The following is a 17,509-nucleotide window of genomic DNA, read 5'->3' on the forward strand; positions in this document are numbered from 1 at the left end:
CCCAGGACTGACTTAAGCAGGAGGACAAAGCCCCAGGTGCCTCTTCATGTCAGAAATTGCACACTGCCTATAAGAAGCCTCCTCCGATTGCCTTAGCTGGATGAGGGCTACCCCCTCTTGGGACTCCCACTGACACAGACAGCTTTGTGGTGGAGATCCATGGGTGCCTCTGACACTCTTGAGCTGGGTCCACGGCTGCCATCGCCGGTTCGTGCTCATGGCAGTCACGTGACTGGCCAATGAGGAGGGGGACGGCATGCAGCCAATACTCACACACGTTTGCTGCTGTCAGGGATGATGCAGGCGTCTCTCACCAGCTGTGAGGCTCAGCCGTTTTCTTTATGAAATCCTTTAATTTTCTCTTTCAGGATGCTCAGGGAGCCTCGCCCTCTCTTCTCTGGGACAAATTTTGCCAGATTTATTTTCTCTTTAATTATGATCTTCGTGTCACATCAGAGCTTGAGGGAAGAGTGGATTGTTTATTGAAGGCAATTGTTTTGGGGGTCCTCATGGGTCCGGGGAGATTGGGAACACCAGGTGACTGTCGCCTGGCCCTGCTAGCCTAGGTGGAGACTTTCCCAGCTCCGTGGACACTCTCCCAGGTCACACTGGCACCGCTTCCACCAGCTTGGGGGCACCCACCTGGGGCAGGGGCCGAGAGTGAGTGCCTTCACCTTGTCCACAGCCCCCTTCCGGCGTGGTTGACGGTTGCTATGGCGACACCCAAGGATGCTCCCCCCCCCCCCCCCCCCGTGGCTCCCAGCAGTAAGAGCCTCTTGAAAGCCGGCACACCCATGGCCTTGACTGTCTCTCTCTCATTAGTAATTGAAATATTGAGAGCCAGATCCCCGTGTGAGCCCCAGGCGGCAGTTTGCCACATCAGCCGGCTCTCTGTAGGGGCCAGGGCGCCTCTCCTTGGGGCCGGAGCCTTGAGGCTAATTAGAGGTTCACATGCCACAGATCTGATCCTCAGGTCCCTGCAGAGGGGAACCTCTTGCCAACACACAAGCCATTCAGTTGCAAACTGTATTCTTCTGAGGCTGCACTTGGCATCACTGCGGTGCTGGCGCCTTTCCTGATTAGAAGGGTTTGTCTGGAAGATACTCTGTTTTGTTTTCTTTCTCTCTCTCTCTTTTTTCTAGAAATGGCAATCAGCAACAAAGTGATCATAAAAAATAGGTCAGCGTTCAGATTAATTAGGAGCCAGATTTACGAGAACGTGGCTAAGAAGGGGCCTGGTCTCCTGCACCAGCTCCGCTGTGCTAATCCAGCCCATGTTCTTTTTAAGCACAAATATCAAAATGTCTCTTGACAAATGAGACGTGAAATGAATGAGTTTTTGCACATAAACTTTTAGTGCAAATGTGTATTTGGCTGTGTGGGGCACCTAGGGGCACAGGAAGGGTTTTCTGGCCTGGCTGGGCAGTAGTTAAAGGGTAGAGATTCAAGTGGGTACCCCCCTGGCCCCCCGCCCCTTTCCTGGCATTACCAAAGTAGCTTGCTGCCCTATCAACCCTGATGGGAGCCCACCTGACTGTGTTTTCTGGAGGGAAATGCGCACTACAAGCCATTCCATGGGAGGGCAGAGGAGCCCCCAGCCTGGGCTGCTGCCCTGATCTATGTCGGCATTAAAATGCTGCCTTATGGCTGGCAAGTGCCCAAGGCCCCACCTGCTGGGAGGTCCTGGGCACTAAGCCATCAGAACTGAACTGACATGAGGACCTCTAGATCTTCCAGAAAGGGCACTGTTTGTGCCACCCTCCACAGAGGGGCCCCTGTTGTGGGGATGAGTTACCCTGGAACCCCTTGTGGCCAGCCCAGAGACTGGATATCTGACCAGCCATGCCAGGCACAGTCAGATCAGCCTTGGTTGGGCTCAGGGTGTCAAGGTTCTAGCCAGGAGGAGAGGGAGATTCGAGCAGGAATGAGCTTGTGGCCTTGGTCTCATTAATACCTTTTGTGAACACTACCAAGTTCATTCTCAAAGATCTCTTTCATATGATGCTTCCTTGATCAAAGCCTTTTATGGTTCCCGTTGGATCCACTTGGCATTCAAGGCCCTCAGCAGCTTGGCCTCCAAATGCCAACCACTCATCTTTATCTCCCTGATCCCCCCTTCTCTGGCCAGAGCAGGTAATGGTCACGGTGATGATAATGAACATTTACATAGAAATTTCCACACTGAGCTCCCTCTGAGGTCAGGGATTCCCATTTTTACAGATGAGGACATATTTTCAGAGATGTTAGGCCACTTGCTTAAGTCATATAGCCAATAAGTACTGGAAGCACAACTCACATCCGGCCTTGCCTTCTGAATCCTCTGCTTGGCCCCTCTACTCATGGTCTATGGAACATCCCAGAGGAATGTTCCAGCCTGAGACACTTGCTGGGGCCCAAGGGCATGGAGCAGGGTTTTTTTTTCACCAATCCAATTAAGCCAATCGCTCTACAAGTCAATGAACACTTTTCCAGTACACCTGTGAGCTAGACAGAGATGGCTAACTCCCCCCAAGATTTATGCTCTCCTTGTGCTGAGAAGAGATGAGACATGAGGTCGGAAAGCAGCTGCCTAGCCGAGGGCTACGTTTTCCAGCCTGCCTCGCATCTTTGTTGCACCATGTGACTGAGTTCTGCCCAAAAGGTGAGGGTAGAAGTAATCTTTACTACCTGTAGGCCTGGGTCTTAAACTCTTGCCTTGCCCTTGTCTACACCAGCTTTCCTCTGAGAGAATTCACCCTTATGAAAATGATTTCAGTGGCCATTCTCCGTCTCCCAAGAATGATGCAAACTTAGAACCATTCCAGATGTACAAGAAAGAAGTCAATTCATGATATACAATGTATGCCTTAGAGCACTAGGCTTGCTTTTCTCAGGGAACTGGATTGAGAAGGGCTGCTTCCGCTCCCTGAATGAGTTTGCGGAACAGAACTCCCCCTCCCCCGCCCCACCCCTCCCCCACTCCGGAGCAGCATGAGATGTGAACCAGAAATAATACATCTGAACTGTGTTAACCACTGGCATTTCCGACTTTATTTGTCACAGCAGCTAGCATCACCTGACACTCATACAGGGGATAGAAAATTCCAAGTCAGGTGGGGAAGGCCTGGGCTGTTTGGGGAGAGGCCCTCCACAGGTCTCAGCTCGCCCACCTTCTCCCACAGCCTGGGGGAAAGTCTTGTGGGGGGCTGTGTGGAGCCTAAGACCCAGCCAGACCCAGAAGCCTGAGGGGCACAGAGAGGCCCCCAAAGGGCGGTGGAGATGAACGAGAAACAACTGAACCGACACGAAGACAGACGGGTAGGGTCTCAACTGTCGGAAGGCTTCAGAACCAGCCAGGGAGACAGGCTGGGATGCCTGTCACCTCCGATTTAGCAGGAAAGCCCAGGAGCCTGCATCCTTAACAAGCTCTATGCTGGTGGTGAGTGGCCTTCACTTTGAGAAGCACTAGCCTAGGGCATGGCAGCCTGCTCCATCCTACAGGGACATTTATATGCCACTGTCAAAGAACCCAGCCATCTGGTGCTGCAAAGCCAGGAGAGACGCTCTCTCTGGGACTGTGCACCAAACAAGTCTGGGGGTGGGGTTCAGAGAGGGAGTCACTGGCTTAAAATCAGACACAGGGAGAGATGGCTGGAGTTGGGCCCATCTCTGAACCCCACCTTTGAGTGGGCAGAGGGAGTGGGGTATGCCTTGGGGAGGGACACTCCCTGCAGTAGGCCTTTCTACCCTCCATAAACCCCCTCCAGCCCCAGAGCTGCCTGCCCTGGCAGTCAGTCTGTTTTCCTTTCTGCTCTCTGACTCCCCTCTCCCGGCCCCCCTTCCATCTCCCCCAGCCCTTTCAGCTCCCTAGGAAAGCAGGTCTTAACCTCTGGGTGCCCTCCTAGCAATGACAATCCTCACTCTATCCTCACTCTCCCATTCCCCAAGAGGGCCCAAAGGGGACTATTTATAGCAGAGCCTGTGCCTAGGCCCAATCGGGACTTAGCCAAAGAGAGCAGAGGCTACACAGCCAGGCCTACCCACCCACGCAGCCTTGGACAAAGTCTGCCTGTTCGATCAGTCAGTCAATCAGCATCCAGACGCTCACTGCCTGAGTTGTAACCACCTCCTCCCACTCCTGGGGCTAATGTCCTACGGCCTGGAGGAGAAAAGAGTCCAGTTCTCCAAACTCAAGAGAGGGCTCCCCACACTGCAGCCGCCGGTGTACCGGGAGATCGGGCAGGGCGGCCCCCACCCCCTTCATAAATACACGTCTTGAATGCTTCTGAGCGACCAGCAATAAACAGTAAACAGCAGGAAGCGCGCGAGCCCAAATGAGGCTGCGGAAGACTTGGCCCAAGCGCACCCGACTGAACTACCAACCACCAGGCAAACGCAAAAGCCAGAGCGGGGCCGCCCCTCTGGCCGGACCACCCCCCCGCCCCCGGCCCGGCCCCGCCCCGCCCCGCCCCGCCCCGCCCCGCCCCGGCCTCGGCCTTGTCCGCCGCCCCGGCCTCGGCCCTGTCCGCAGCCCCGTCCGCAGCCGGGTCCGCAGCCCCCGCGTAAGCGCGCCCCCTCTCGGCACCCGCCCTTACCTGAGCCGTGCCTCTGGCGAAGAAGGACCGCCTGGCCCAGTGGCGGCGACGCTGACGAAGCAGCGGCCGCGGCCGCGACGGTGGTGGTGGCTGCGTGGGCCGCGGAGGCGGCTGCCGCCTCGGGGACTCCGGGACCTGGGGCGGCGGGGGGGCTCCCCGGAGCCGGGCTTTTGTCGGAGGTGGCGCGGCCCGCGGCACCCACGTTGTTGGCGTTGGCGGCGCTGGCCGGGCCGTGGCGACGCGGACCGCTGCTCTGAATGTGGGACACGGCCTCGGCGGCCTGCATGTTGGGCGGCGCAAAGCCCGAGAGCACGCGCAGCAGCGCCTGGGCCTTGTGCTCCTGCGTGTCGTCGGCGCTGTAGTCGGACACGCGGCATTCGTACACGCCCTCATCCTGCCGCCGCACGGCCGACAGCCGCAGTCGGTGCGAGATGTCATTGCCCTGGACGCGCACGGTCTGCAAGAGAGCGGGGGCCGGGGTCAGAGGCCCGGGGGCGCGGGCCTGCGCTCTCTGCCCGCGCGGTGCAGCCGCGCCCACATCTGCCTTTGCGCCCTCGTGCCGCAGCACCCCAACACCTCTCGGACGCAGGTTGGCCCCTGGCGACTCAGTTTTTCTTTCATTTCGTGTCTCCCCAGCGGCATGGGGCTCCCAACCCTGATTGGACCCCGGATGGCCCTACCCACTGCGTCCCCATCATCTCAAGTGAATGCATCATGTTGCATCCCCTGGCCAAGCTATGCTTCTGTCCATCAGACCTGCAGAACCTAACCCTCCTTCTTTCCTTCTGCACCTTGCAGAAATCCAGGCTCGGCCTCCTGTCGCTAACCACTGGCGTCTTTGCCGCCCGGCCTTAAGCCCAGCCCTCCACATCTACTCCCACCAACGTTCCTTTACTCTGGAATCCGGAGGGCCTGGGTAGTGCCTGAAGGACAGCCACTCTGCTCGCAAGAGTACACATAAATACCTGCCCCCAGCCCTTCGCAGCTAACCCTCCGCCCTCCCGCGGGGGCAGGCCATGCTGATGCTGCTGCTGGGCTCCCTGGGCTCAGCTACTTCTGAGTCCGCCTCAGCCTGAAGGTCCCTACAAGCGCGCCTCCCCGGCGGCCTGGAGGACACGCTGGCACGCCACCGCTTTGGGGCCCTCACCTCGGAACCGCGCGCACGATGAGGCCCCAGTGGTCTCCACGCCCTGATATTTCCACGCTCCAGCTAGGAGAACTTGGGCGCATCTCCTCCTTGAGTTACAGATCCCAAGACCCCGGTCCCTCGCAGCCCCGCCAACCCCCACCCCACACCTTCCCCCACGACGAGCCCACAGAACCCAGCACCGGGACCCGAAATCCAGGCGGAGGAGAGGGCTGCGGTGGAGGGCGCCACCTGGGCGCTCCGGTGTGTGTGTGTCGCGCGGGGTGGGTGGGCGGGGAGGCCCACCAGTTGGCGAACGGGTCACGGCCAGCGTGAGGAGCAGCGCGCTCCAGTTGCTGGGAGACAAGCCAGCAGAGGAGACGCAAGCCGATGCGCAGGGGCCTGAACGCGCCGGCCCGACGAAGGAGTTTTACAGGTGAGCGCCGCACGGAAGAAGGAGATTCAGGCCTGGGACCCTTGATTTACACAAAAGCGAACCCGATTCCGCTAGCGGCGACAGATGGCGCCCCGACATGCTAAGCAGCCGACAACGCAAGGCTGCGAGCAGAGCCCTACATCGCGCGGCCGCTGAGCCTTTCTAAAAAGGAGGAAAATGTGGGGCGCGAAGCGGCCAGAAGGGGTCTCCCGCGGCCCGCGCTGGGCTCCACACTTACGCTGATTTTAGTTGCATCCTTATTTGTTACCTAAAATGCAAAGAGGGAGAGAGACACATTAGGCTCTCGGCCTTCAGGCTCTGGGAACTCCGATGCGCCTCCGGCAAGGGGACTCTGCGGGCGGGCTAGGACTCGAAACCTCTTGGGATGTGGCCCAGCTGAAGTCGCAAAGGACATTAGGATTTCCTGGAGTTTTACCCGGAAAGAAGCAGGGCTTGGAGCTAGCATGGTGCCTGGCCAAGGAGGGGCTGCCCTAGCACACTGCCGGCCACGAGGAAAGGCTGGATTGCCACCAGGGTGGGAAGAAAGGCTGGTCTCCCTTCCCCGGAGCATCCTCATTCCCTGCCGTGTTTCTCTAAACCCCGTGGAAAGCTGGATGGAGGGGCCGGTGTATCTGGACAGGACGCACAGGGAGACGTGAGCAATAACTCTGGGTGGGACCCTGGGTAGAGGGTAGGTGTGTATGTGTGTGTGTTACAGTGTATGGGAGAGACTGGTTTAGGAGGCAGACAGACAGTGGGGGCCTTCCCTCCGATCTTGTGGGGGTTGGAGGTGCACTGCGGGCCTCTGGAACCCAGCCCAGAGGAGCTTAACTCCTTGGCCCTGTGCCCTGGGGACCTCGGAGTAGCAGAAGGCAGGGAAAGCCTGGCCCTACTAAGTGGTCTCCCTTGACCACCCAGCACCCATCTGACTCTGGGGCCGGCAGCCAGCAAGCAAGAGCAGACGAACTGGATGAGGTGTTGCTTTGTAGGGGCCAGGTGGCAGTCCCGGAGGTTTTAAGGGAAAGAAGAAGGGGAGGGATTACCAGGATTTGTGCTGCTGTTGAAGATGCTGCGGGAATGGGGACTGTGGGAGATGGGCTGCTCCGCAGGGCAGCGCCCTGCCTTCCTTGCCCAGCTTACCCCAGCCGCCCCGGCCTGAGCCCGGTGAGCGCCGGCGCCGCGTGGGCGGCGGGTTACCTTGCTCCGGGCGCCGGGCACGCTGAGCGCCAGCTCGTGCAGCAGCTCCCGGGGCGGCTCCTTGAGGTACCACCACTGAATCTCCAGCGAATACGAGGTGGCTCCGCTAGCCCGGAATGCGCAGGGCATTTCGATGTCATCTCCCTCCCGTACTGTCACATCTTTGGGGACTTCGGTAAATGTAGCTGGGGGCGGGGAAGAGAGAGGCGTGACCAACTGTGGGGCGGGGGCCTGGGGCAACCCTAGGCAAGACGGGGCGTCCCCGGCTCAATGGCCTTGTACTTGCCAGCCCAGAGCCACAAGCGTGGCTCAGGCGCTAGCAAAGTTCGATCAAACAGCTGCCCGGCCCCAGCAGAGACCGGCTACCGCTGCAGGCTGCTTCCCTCCGGATCGGGCGGGGCAGCAGGGGCGGCTTGGGCTTCTACCTCGCGCCCAGCCTCACTGCCAGAGCCAGGCTGGGGCGCGCCAACTCCCGCGCCCCGAAAGCCGCCTCTCCGCCCGAGCACCTGTCCGGCTTCAAATGCCGCGGCGGCGACCCTTCGCTTCTCTCCTCCCCCTACCCCTCTGGGCCTGGGCTGCACACCGGGATTGCTGGAGACCGTGAAGCCTTCCCCTTCTCTTCCTCCTCCGGCTCCTTGGCGACAGGGACAGGCTGGCTCTGGCGGCCCCGGCAAGGACCCCCCGAGCCCCCCGCGGCAGCAAAGTTCCCGCGCTCACCGTCGGCCACGAAGAGCAGCAGGGCGTGCAGCAGCAGCGGCGGCAGGTATCCGAGGGCGCCGAGCCGGTTCCGCTGTTCCATCTCCCGCGGGGGGGCGCGGCGGCGGCAGGGGCGCGGGAGCGGAGAGGCAGCGGTGGCGGCAGCGGGGGCTCGGATCCGGCTCGGGCTCCGGCTAGGACGCCTCCGAGCCTGCCATGGCCACGCGCGGCGCCCCCTCCCCCGGCCGCCGGCGGCCGCCAATCAGCCCCGCTCCCTCGCCGGCTTGCACCGCGCGGCTCCGGCGGGGGGCGCTGCGCGGGGGGCGCAGGATGCGAGGTCCCGCCGGGAGGCTACTGCTGATCTGTCCGTGCTTCCCTCTCTCGGGCCGTCCACAAGATGATGGGGTATCTCAATTCAGTCTCTGCCCCGCCCGGCCGAGCAGAGGCTGGGCCGCCCCGGGACCCATCCCTGGCCAAGGGATTGTGCGCCTCAGAGCCGCGAGCTTCTGCCTCCCGGTCTCCTTCTGGTTTGGCTCCCGAATGCCACCTCCTCCGGCTCCCGCCGAGCTCTCCCGCCGCCGCCCCCGCTGGTCCCTCCGCGGCTCTTTACGCAAGGCGAGTGGGCGCTCAGCCGCGGCGCGCAGCCCTGGCGTCCGACCCAGTGCAGCGCGGGGAGAGCGCGTCCGGCGTGGCGGACCCAGAGCCGGAGCGAGGCGGGGAGAGGGGGAGGGGAAAGGGAGAGGGAGGGGGCGGTCAGTGGCTGGGCGCGGAGCCGCCTCCACCGCTGCATCACCCCCGCCCTCCCCTCCCCTTCCACAGCCGGCACCGCCCCCGCCCCGGAGCGCCCCCCCCCCCCCGCGGGGGTCGCTTGGAGGGACCACAGTCTCTGTGGTTGGAGCGCAGCCCCGCCCGCACCCGCCTTGGCTGGGGGTCCTCCCACCCAAACTCTCCCTGGCTTCTTCCCAATGTTCCTCGCCCGAGACGGCCGCTTATCCCTGCACCCCTCTCCGCAGACCCCCGCCCTCAACTCCTTACCCCAGTTTGGGCAAAGAGCTGCACCGCTCTTTGTCCCAGGCCCAGGCCATGGCTGGTGGGTGGGCGCCGGGGGCCGGGGAGAAGGGCGGAGCGCTGTGCTGGGCTGGGGACGAGGCCGGGTGACGGAGGCGACGCCGGGAGTCTGCAGTGTGCGAGCTAGAAGTGAGCGCAGAGCGCCCGGCGAGCAGGTGCCTGTGGCGCCGAGAGCGCACGAGCGAGCCAGCAAGCAGCGGCCGTGAGTGACGGCAGAGGCGGCGGGGGTGGGGTGGGTGGGGAGCGCCCAGCACGACTCAGGGCTCGGGAGGTTTCCGAGCGGGGGTGGGGTTCCTGCACCTCAGTCGTTGGCCCCTGCGTCCCCACTCGTTCCTCGCCGGCCGCGGCCCTCTCTTTACCGGGTGCAAGGCGGGGGGATCCCCAGGCGGCGAGAGGTCGGGTCCACGGCCGCTTTCCGGAGCCCATCCCCCGCCCCTGCATCCCCCGAATCCCTGCATCTCTCCCAGCCTTCACCAGGAGCTTGCCCCTCCCCAACTCTCTGCGGGAGTGCAGTCTGGCCCCCAAAGGGGAACGTGGGGCCAGCTTGTGTTCCAGTGGGCACACAGCTGTAGGGGCAAGTCCCGCAGCTGGGCTTGGGTCTCTCTTGCTTCCCTTCTCACGGGAGACCGGAATAGCGGATTTCAGTTTATCGGTCCCCATCTTCCTGGCCCTAACCTCTCAGCTCAGTCCTACAGGAGGGGGTGAGAGGACCGCCCCCCCCCCCCCCCCCCGCCGCGGGTTGACGACTGACGTGTCTGTTTTCTAGGCTTAGCTTGCCAGCTTCCTGGAGGCACCCCCAGAGTGTTCAGGGAGAGCCAGGGAGAAGGAAACCCAGAGGGCAGATACTTCCCAGCAGCAGACCCAGGGCACACCCTCGCTGGGGAAGTAGCTTCAGTCCCTTCCTAAGCTTTGTTCTTACCAATAGGATGCCCCTGGACAGTGTGCCCTTTGCCCTTCCTGGGCCTGGCTTCCAGGATCTTCATCTGTGACCAAGGGGTCATTCCGACCCCCGCAGGCCACTGCTGCTCAGCCAGGGAGCCCTTGTTTGCCAAGGTCTGTGGCTGGGAAGGGACGAACGTCTAGGGCCTTCCTCTTCTTTCTATAGTTTCTCTCCAGGGACCCCAACCCAAGGACGCAGTTGCTAGCTGTCTTCTGTCATTTCATCCCCCAAGGGCCAGGAGCCTTCCTGTGGAAACTGCCCTGGGCTGCTGAATGGCAGACCCTGCAGGCCCCACTGCTGTCCTCTGCTTCTGAAGGGAGGGGGCAGACTTGCACTGTGCTACGGAGATTCAGGACCTTGACAGGATTCTAGGAAAGCAGATTCATTTGGGGACTGATTCCAGGCAGGGCTCTGATGGCAAGAGCTAGCCCACTGTGCAGTGTCCGGCTTGGAGAGGCAGCAATCTCCTGTCCAGACACCAGATCCAAGCAGAGATGAATGGCCAGTGATCAGGGACACACAAGGGGAGAATTCCCGCAGCTAGAGGGAGTTACACCTTGGTCACCCATAAGATCTGTGAGTCTTCTAAACCTGAACCACCTTGTGGGGTAAGGTGTATCTTGCCCACTTCGTGAGTTGGTGTTATTATTAACGAGAATGACGGCTATATTCTTTCATATGCTTTTCGTGGGTCAGACACTGGGTATACACTTTCCGTGCATTAGTTCGCACAATTACAATCAAGCCACCCTTCTCAAACAGAAATCAGATCACTCTTTCTCTGCTCAGAACCCTGCAGTGGCTTCTTTTCCACTCAGGATAAACACCAGAGGCCTTGTAATGTCTGACAAGGTCAAACTATCTGCCTTTGTCTTCCACTCCATCGCTCTGTCATCTTGTGTTTTCTGTCCTTTCCCTGATCACTCTTTGTAGCCACTCTGGTTTCCTTCCTACAGTGCAACACAGTGGTCCCACCCCAGGGCCTTTGCACCAGCTATATCATTTGATACAGGGGAATCATTTGATACAGAAGGATGCTCCCTCCCCATACCTGGTTCATAAACTCTGTCATGTTCTTCTGGCTTTAGTTAAGAAGTCGCCCTCTCAACGAGGATCCTGGGACCACCGTTTTTATAGTGCAGTCTGCACGCTCTCTTCCCCAGCACTCCCCTCACCCTGCTCTCCGTTTTTTCTCCTTCCCTTGGTACTAACCGCCTTCCAACATACGGTACAATATCCTTATTTATCGTTTCTTGTTTGTGGCCTGTAGTCTCTACTAGGATGGGGCTCTTTCACTGCTTTGTTCACTGGCATAACTCTGACACCTAGACAGGGTCTGGCGTAGAGTAAACTCAATAAATATTTGTGGAGTGAATGGATGAGCTCATGTAACCCTTATAACAACCCTATGGGGTAGACACTGTGATTTCACTGCATTTTAGAGATGTTGTGGCCAAAGCTGAGAGAGCTTAAGGAACTAGCCCCAGGTCACACAGCTAATAAGTGACAGAGTAAAGCTTTAGCCCAGGTGTGTCTTAGTCTGGGGTCCTAATTCTTAACCGAAACACTCAAATTTTCCCTACTCCAGGTGACACTCTGGTCTCTGTACCTGCAGTTGGTATGGAGAGCAGGGCCCCTCTGCCCTTGGTTGATGGCAGCCTGAACCTGCCAAGCTTATTCCCTGCTTGTTGAAAGGTGCACAGGAGTTCTGTGTCTAGAGGGTCTGTTTGCTCTTCTGTCCCCTCTCGCAGACTGTGAGGGCAGCAGCTGTCCTTCACTCTCTGTGCCTCTAACTCCCAGCTAGGCCAGCCCTTGCTTAGGCTCAGTAAAAGTTGCAACTAGGAGAGCTTTAGTTGTGGCAGGAAGGGGCACTTTACCTCTTCCCCCCCTTTCTGCAGGGGAGCTGGTTCCTTCTCGCTGTGTCGAGATGTGGGACAAAGCCTCAGTTGGAGGCTCTAAAGAAGGTATCTGTGACGGAGCATGTGTGTGGTTTCTCTGGTTCCTTTCTCAAAAGGAAACCTCTCTCTGGGGACACAGTCACTCACCCCACTCACCCCTAGCAACTGCCAGTGTCCCTTGGGTTCCCACAAAGATGCCCTGATTAGAGGAAATGTTGGTTGTGTGACGTGAGGCTGGTTTCCCACTGATGGACTTTTGAGAGCATTTCAGAACGGTGGCATCTCTGATCCTGAACGTTCATCAGTAGATAGTAACAGACACCCTTTGGACCACAAGGTTTTTCTTTCCCTCTCTCCATTCACAGGCTCCAAAATGCCTGCAGGACCACAGTGTACAGGGACCTGGAGGTGGGCCGTCCTGTGGTGTGATCACTAGGCCCTCCATGAACCGGACCCACCCATGCTGGGTGCTGGCCGTTGGCCACCCTCGCGATGTCATTCCACGCTGCTGTGATCGGGCCGCCCGTTGGGGTATGCAGCGCTTGTCAATACCATTCTGTGGGTGGATTCACTAGACTTTCAGAGGCACTTCAAAAAGCGTTATTTAAAAAGACTGCCTAGCCTTTCGTAAAGTACCCTTAAATTACAGCCCTAAGTGAATGTGTTTCCTGGAACTCACTTTCAAAATTTATTTATTTTAATGCTCAGGTCCTCTTGGAGTTTAGGTTTCGATATTCTTGTCTCGGCTGACCTTTCCTGTCCTCCCCGTACCGCGTACAGCAACATTGATTTTGGGTAATGTATTTTGATTTTAAGATGCAGCCCATCCATAAACTTTTCTATCAATAATCCCGGCACACTCTGTGTACCCGACAGCTTAAAGGAAAATACCAGATTTATGGGGGCTTTTATTTTTGGCCAATTTAGTCATTCACTGGCCATCACTGTCAGGGGATAAAGGCCTGAAGTCCGGCCCCAGGACTACTCCCCTCCAAGGGCAAACATCAGGTCAGCTTCTCCAGATGGAGGTGGCAGAGGGTGGCCCTCTCTGTGCCCTGGCTGCCTCTAAGACATGGAGGAAGGCAAGTGGAAAAGCTCAGTCTGGGTTCCTCTTGTCCTCTTCTATCCCCCACCCCTTCCAGGAGGATGACAGTGGGGCTCCGGCCCCTGCATCGTAGGGAGACGAGGAAGGGCCCTCCGCTTGCTCGCACCGTATCTCCAGGCTGTCGCGGAGGTGGGCCTGCCCTTGCCCCGCCCCTGCCCGGGTGCACTCTGAGAAGCAGGCCTGGCTTGCAGTCCCAGGTCTGGCCTGTCATTGTTGTGTTGGTGTCACTGCTCTGGGTCCCCTGTGCCTGGGGCTGTTTGTTTGCTTGTCAGAGACAGGGTTGATTAGGCTTGTGGATTGCCCGGAGAGACGGAATGAGGGGAGAAACTCCAGGCAGAGCCTGCTTGACCTCAAACATTTATCCAGCCAACATGTCCTGAGAGCCCGGTGTTCATGTATCCGGCACATACGTGTCGGCACGGACTTTATAGTGTGCAGCCTACGGGGGGGTCCATAGCAACCTGCCTGCAGGGAACCTGCACTTCGGCCCAGAAGGGGGCAGAGATACACCTGCAGAGAAGAAACAAAACCTAAGCCCGATCGTCTTAGCTGTGTGTAACATGCGACCCCAGCCCACACAAGCGTGCACACACGCACGCACACCGAGTGGTAGCCTCGGTGGACAGAGAAGACCTGAAGTGGTCAGCTAGGCAGAGACCTGGGAGAGGCAGAATGCTTCAGGCAGATGACATAGCAAGTGCAAAGGCCAAAGGTAGGGCAGGGTGGGCAGTTGGAGGGAAGAAGGTGGCAGAGCCTCCTAAGTGAAGGGTGCACAGTGGGGCTAAGGGGGCGAAGCAGGCAGGCGAGGGCACACGTAGCCTTCTGGCCACAGTAAGGATTTCTGTGCCTAGAACAGTGGGGCTCAGAGATGAACAGGACATGACCCTGGGTATGGGGCTTGGAGCCTAATGAGGAAGCAAATCAAGCACAGAGTGACCCCAGTCCTGGCAGGGCAACTTCAGGGAGGTGGGGAGTGGGAGGTGGGTCCTATCTGGTAAGACTTCCTGAATGTGTGGCTTTTTTGCTCAGGCCTGTGTGCAGAGAGGAATTTGACTGGCTTCAGGGGGCCTTGGTTAGGATGCATCAGCATCCCAGATGAGTAGCGGCCTGTGCAGGGGTGTGGAGGCAGAGAAGAGTCCAGAAGAAGAAGTGTGACAGGACCATTGGCTAGTGTGGAGGGTGGCAAGGAGATCTGACTGACAACAGCGAGAGGTAGGGGTGGGAGCAGGGAAACGCGGTCCCGTGGAGGGACAGGTCAGGGAGCCGGGAGCAAGGGCTTGCCCCAGACCTCTCCTTATTTGGCCCTAGCTCCAAGGAGGGGCCTTATGATGAGACCTCACCTGTCACCTTTTCTTCTCTCCACTCTCTTTGCACTTGAGAGCTGGCTTGTGACAAACAGCACACTTGGTGTGAGGGTTTCAGGGTGAGCCCCATGGTGCCCAAGTCTTAGGGGCGAAGTGCCTTGCCCCACCCTTCCTGGTTCCTTGGCCTGCCAGAGGTGCTTTGGAGCTTGAGGTGCAGTTGGGAAAGCCCCTGAGCCTCAGTGTGCCCAACTGCAAAATGGGATTTTAATTCCTGCCCTACCTCCTCTCTCCCTCCTGCATCTCCCATGAACATGTTCAAAGGTGCTGGGCCAGGGTTGGCAGGAATCGCAGGTGGGCAGGCTCTGGGGGCTTCAGACACTGTCTCTAATGAGCATCATCAGAGCAAGATCCTGCCTCGTGGCCTAGGCTATTGATGACTCAGTGAAAAATTAAGTCAAAACCAAACAAAGCAGAGCAAGGTGGTGTCCAGGGTTGTGGAATCCGACGGGCTCCGGTTCAGATCCTCGTCTTGCCTTGGCCTCTTGGAACCTCACTTTGGGAGCATTGATTTTTGAGATAAAGGGTTTGCAGCAGATTGCTCGGCCCGTGAGGTGCAGGACCAGCAGCCACGGTCCACATTCTCAAGTGCACGTCTTGCTGGCTTTTGTGTCGTGAGGATGTGGGTGGGGGATTTCAGAGTACTGCCTGGCCATCCTTGAGCCTGGGCGCCTGGGTGGGGTGGTGCAGCCTGCGGGAAGGTGACAGTGGAGCTGAGTGTCCCCTAATGGATTTTATTACAGCCTGTCTGTGTGTTATTTATTTAATCACTTGCCAAAGTGAATCTTACAGACCCATGAAGAGTTTATTTTTTTAAATTTTTAATATTCTCAATACACTTGGGGTTTTATTTCCCACTAGATCTATTAGTTTAATTTAGTAGAGGACAGACTGTATACTTAACCAAAAATTGCTTTGACATTATGGAGAATTAAGAGGCCGGGGCCAGATGGATCTGAGCAGATCGATCGGTTTGAGATAAAACCCTGTTATTTCCCTATGTGCTTTCTTCACCTTAATGGTGGGGATGGTGATTAGAAACACAGAGCTGGCTAATAACGGCCAGGAGTCAGCCTGAGGGTCAGGACTCTGGCTGCAGTGCTTTCTCTGGACCCACAGCGAGGTCTCCCTGTGGCGAGATGTTGTTTGATGGTTCCAGGGGAGATGCTTTTGGGGGCCGGAGGTGTCTGTGGTGGTCTCCCTGTGTCAGGTTGAGCAGCCTTCTGAGGAGTTGGCCTCACGTGGTTAGAGAACCAAGGCCCCGGGCATGGTGCTATGGGGGCAGCGATGGGGTGGTGGAACCTGGTGGGTCTGGGTTGAGTCTCTCCCCACGCTGAGCTGAGTCTTACTTAGCTCCCCGTCACAGGGCAGCACGATCCCTACCTCCCAGGGCTGTTGTGAGCTGATGTCCACGAAGTAGCTTTGTGAATTGTCATGGGGAAGACTCATTATTATGGTCCTGTGTCCCCTGCATTTCTGGGTCCCAGGAGCAGCTCAGGAAATGCCTGTCTGGCTGACGGATGGCTCTATTTCCAGGACCCTAACGTTTTGGCATCTCTCTACATCTTTCTGGGCTACCACCTAGAAGCTTCTGACCAGAGCATCCCCGTGGGGGACCTGGGCCCCTCAGAGGCACTGCGGCCCAGAGGCGGTTACCCCACGGCCGAGCGGTGCTGTACATGGTGCCACTTCTTGTGGCTGACTCTGGAGAGTGAGGGAGCAGAACCGGCTCTCCATCCCCTGCCACCATCCGGAACTGAAGTGGAACCTGCCGGTCTGGGGAAGGCTCACCTCCAGCCCCATCTAGGAGCCCCAGGGCTGGGCCTGGGATGCTTCCTGCAGTCCTTTTTGCAGCCCCAGCCCCGTGGTCCTGCCACACCACCCCTGCTCCAGCCCAGGGTCTGCTCACCTGCCTATCCACTTGCTCTTCTGACTCCTGCCTCCAGACTCTTCCTCCAGGAAGCCTTCCTCATGATCTCCTCCTCCCGCCCACACTCGGAACACCCCTCATCCCTGCTTAAGCTCTCACTTCAGCAAGGCTCAGACCTGCTGTCATCCCGCAGGCTGACTCGGGGCAGTGCTGGCCGCTACTGGGCTCTGTGTGGAGACGTACTCTGAGGCCACATCTGGGCTCTGCAGGGACTCACGCTGTCATGGTTATGCGACGTCTACCATTGCCGTGGGTGGGGCGCAGGAGGCCATCTCTGGAGTGGCTTCCTGGGCTCCCTGAACTCTGGACAGGGCTTCCTTCTCCCACTTTCCCCTTGAGGCCGGCACCTGTAGGTCTGTGCCGGGAGTGGGCAGCGTTTGAGAGGAAACATGAGGGCTCTCGGGTCCCCCTCCTTGTCCACATACAGTGGCAGGCACAGGTCCCTGGTTCCGGTAGTGCCTTATTTCGGACTGCCTCCCTGCTCCTGCCCAAGTTGGGTTACCTGCAGGAAAAGAACGCTGGCCTGGACCTTCCTGGACACGTTTCCTAGCGTGTGGCAGGGGCTCCGAGGGTGCTGGGTGGCAGGAAGCTGAGCAATTGTACAGTTCCCGGCACATTTCTCAAAGGAATTTCTGCTTGGCCTGGTTTCATCCTGGATAGTGGCTCCTCCCCACTGTTGGCCTATAGTAGGTATAGCCCTGGGCTCAGGGGACAGGCACAAGCTCCAGGTTGGACAAGGTCTTTGGCTTCAGAGCCCCAGAGCGTCTGGTCTGGATGGCCCTGGAGGTCAGCTCATCTCTCTTGCTGGGGTGCACCTGGGCAAATGCATGGGTCCAGTAGGGACAGGACCCCCAGGCAGGGCTTCCCACCCTGGCCTGAGCAGGCTGGGCCCCGGCCAGCTAGGCTTCTGGCCCCTCCGTGCTGATGCCCGGGCCTGGGAGAGGCTCCTCGGCACCGCCGTGACCTTCACGCCTGACTTGCCCCTTTAGACTTCCTCCTGCCGGTAGACTGGCAGCTGCCAGAGCCGCTCGGTTTGTGAAATGTCAGTGGTTTAATATCAATTCTGGAGGTTTTATTGCCTTCCCCCCCTTGTTTTCCAATGGGATTTTGATCCAATCAAGGCCGATCCAGAGTGACGGTAGATTTGTGTTCCCGTTCAAAGTTGACAAAAGGTCACC

At 58.6% G+C, this 17,509-nt stretch overlaps 1 protein-coding gene and 1 pseudogene across 1 annotated transcript; one reads left to right on the forward strand and one right to left on the reverse strand.

Annotated features, from left to right (window-relative positions):
* Positions 1–4,064: 4,064 nt before the first annotated feature.
* VSTM2B (V-set and transmembrane domain containing 2B) lies at positions 4,065–8,132 on the reverse strand. The gene is made up of 5 exons (XM_021700995.1): positions 8,051–8,132; positions 7,334–7,518; positions 6,375–6,404; positions 4,575–5,031; positions 4,065–4,138 (listed from the first exon to the last, which is right to left on the reverse strand). The coding sequence occupies exons 1-5, from the start codon at positions 8,130–8,132 to the stop codon at positions 4,065–4,067; spliced, it is 828 nt and encodes a 275-aa protein (XP_021556670.1).
* A 7,556-nt stretch (positions 8,133–15,688) lies between these two features.
* Positions 15,689–17,509, forward strand: part of LOC110590228 — a 158,559-nt pseudogene continuing 156,738 nt past the window's right edge.

This window comes from Neomonachus schauinslandi, chromosome 16 (assembly GCF_002201575.2).
Source record: "Neomonachus schauinslandi chromosome 16, ASM220157v2, whole genome shotgun sequence".
Taxonomy (NCBI): Eukaryota; Metazoa; Chordata; class Mammalia; order Carnivora; family Phocidae; genus Neomonachus; species Neomonachus schauinslandi.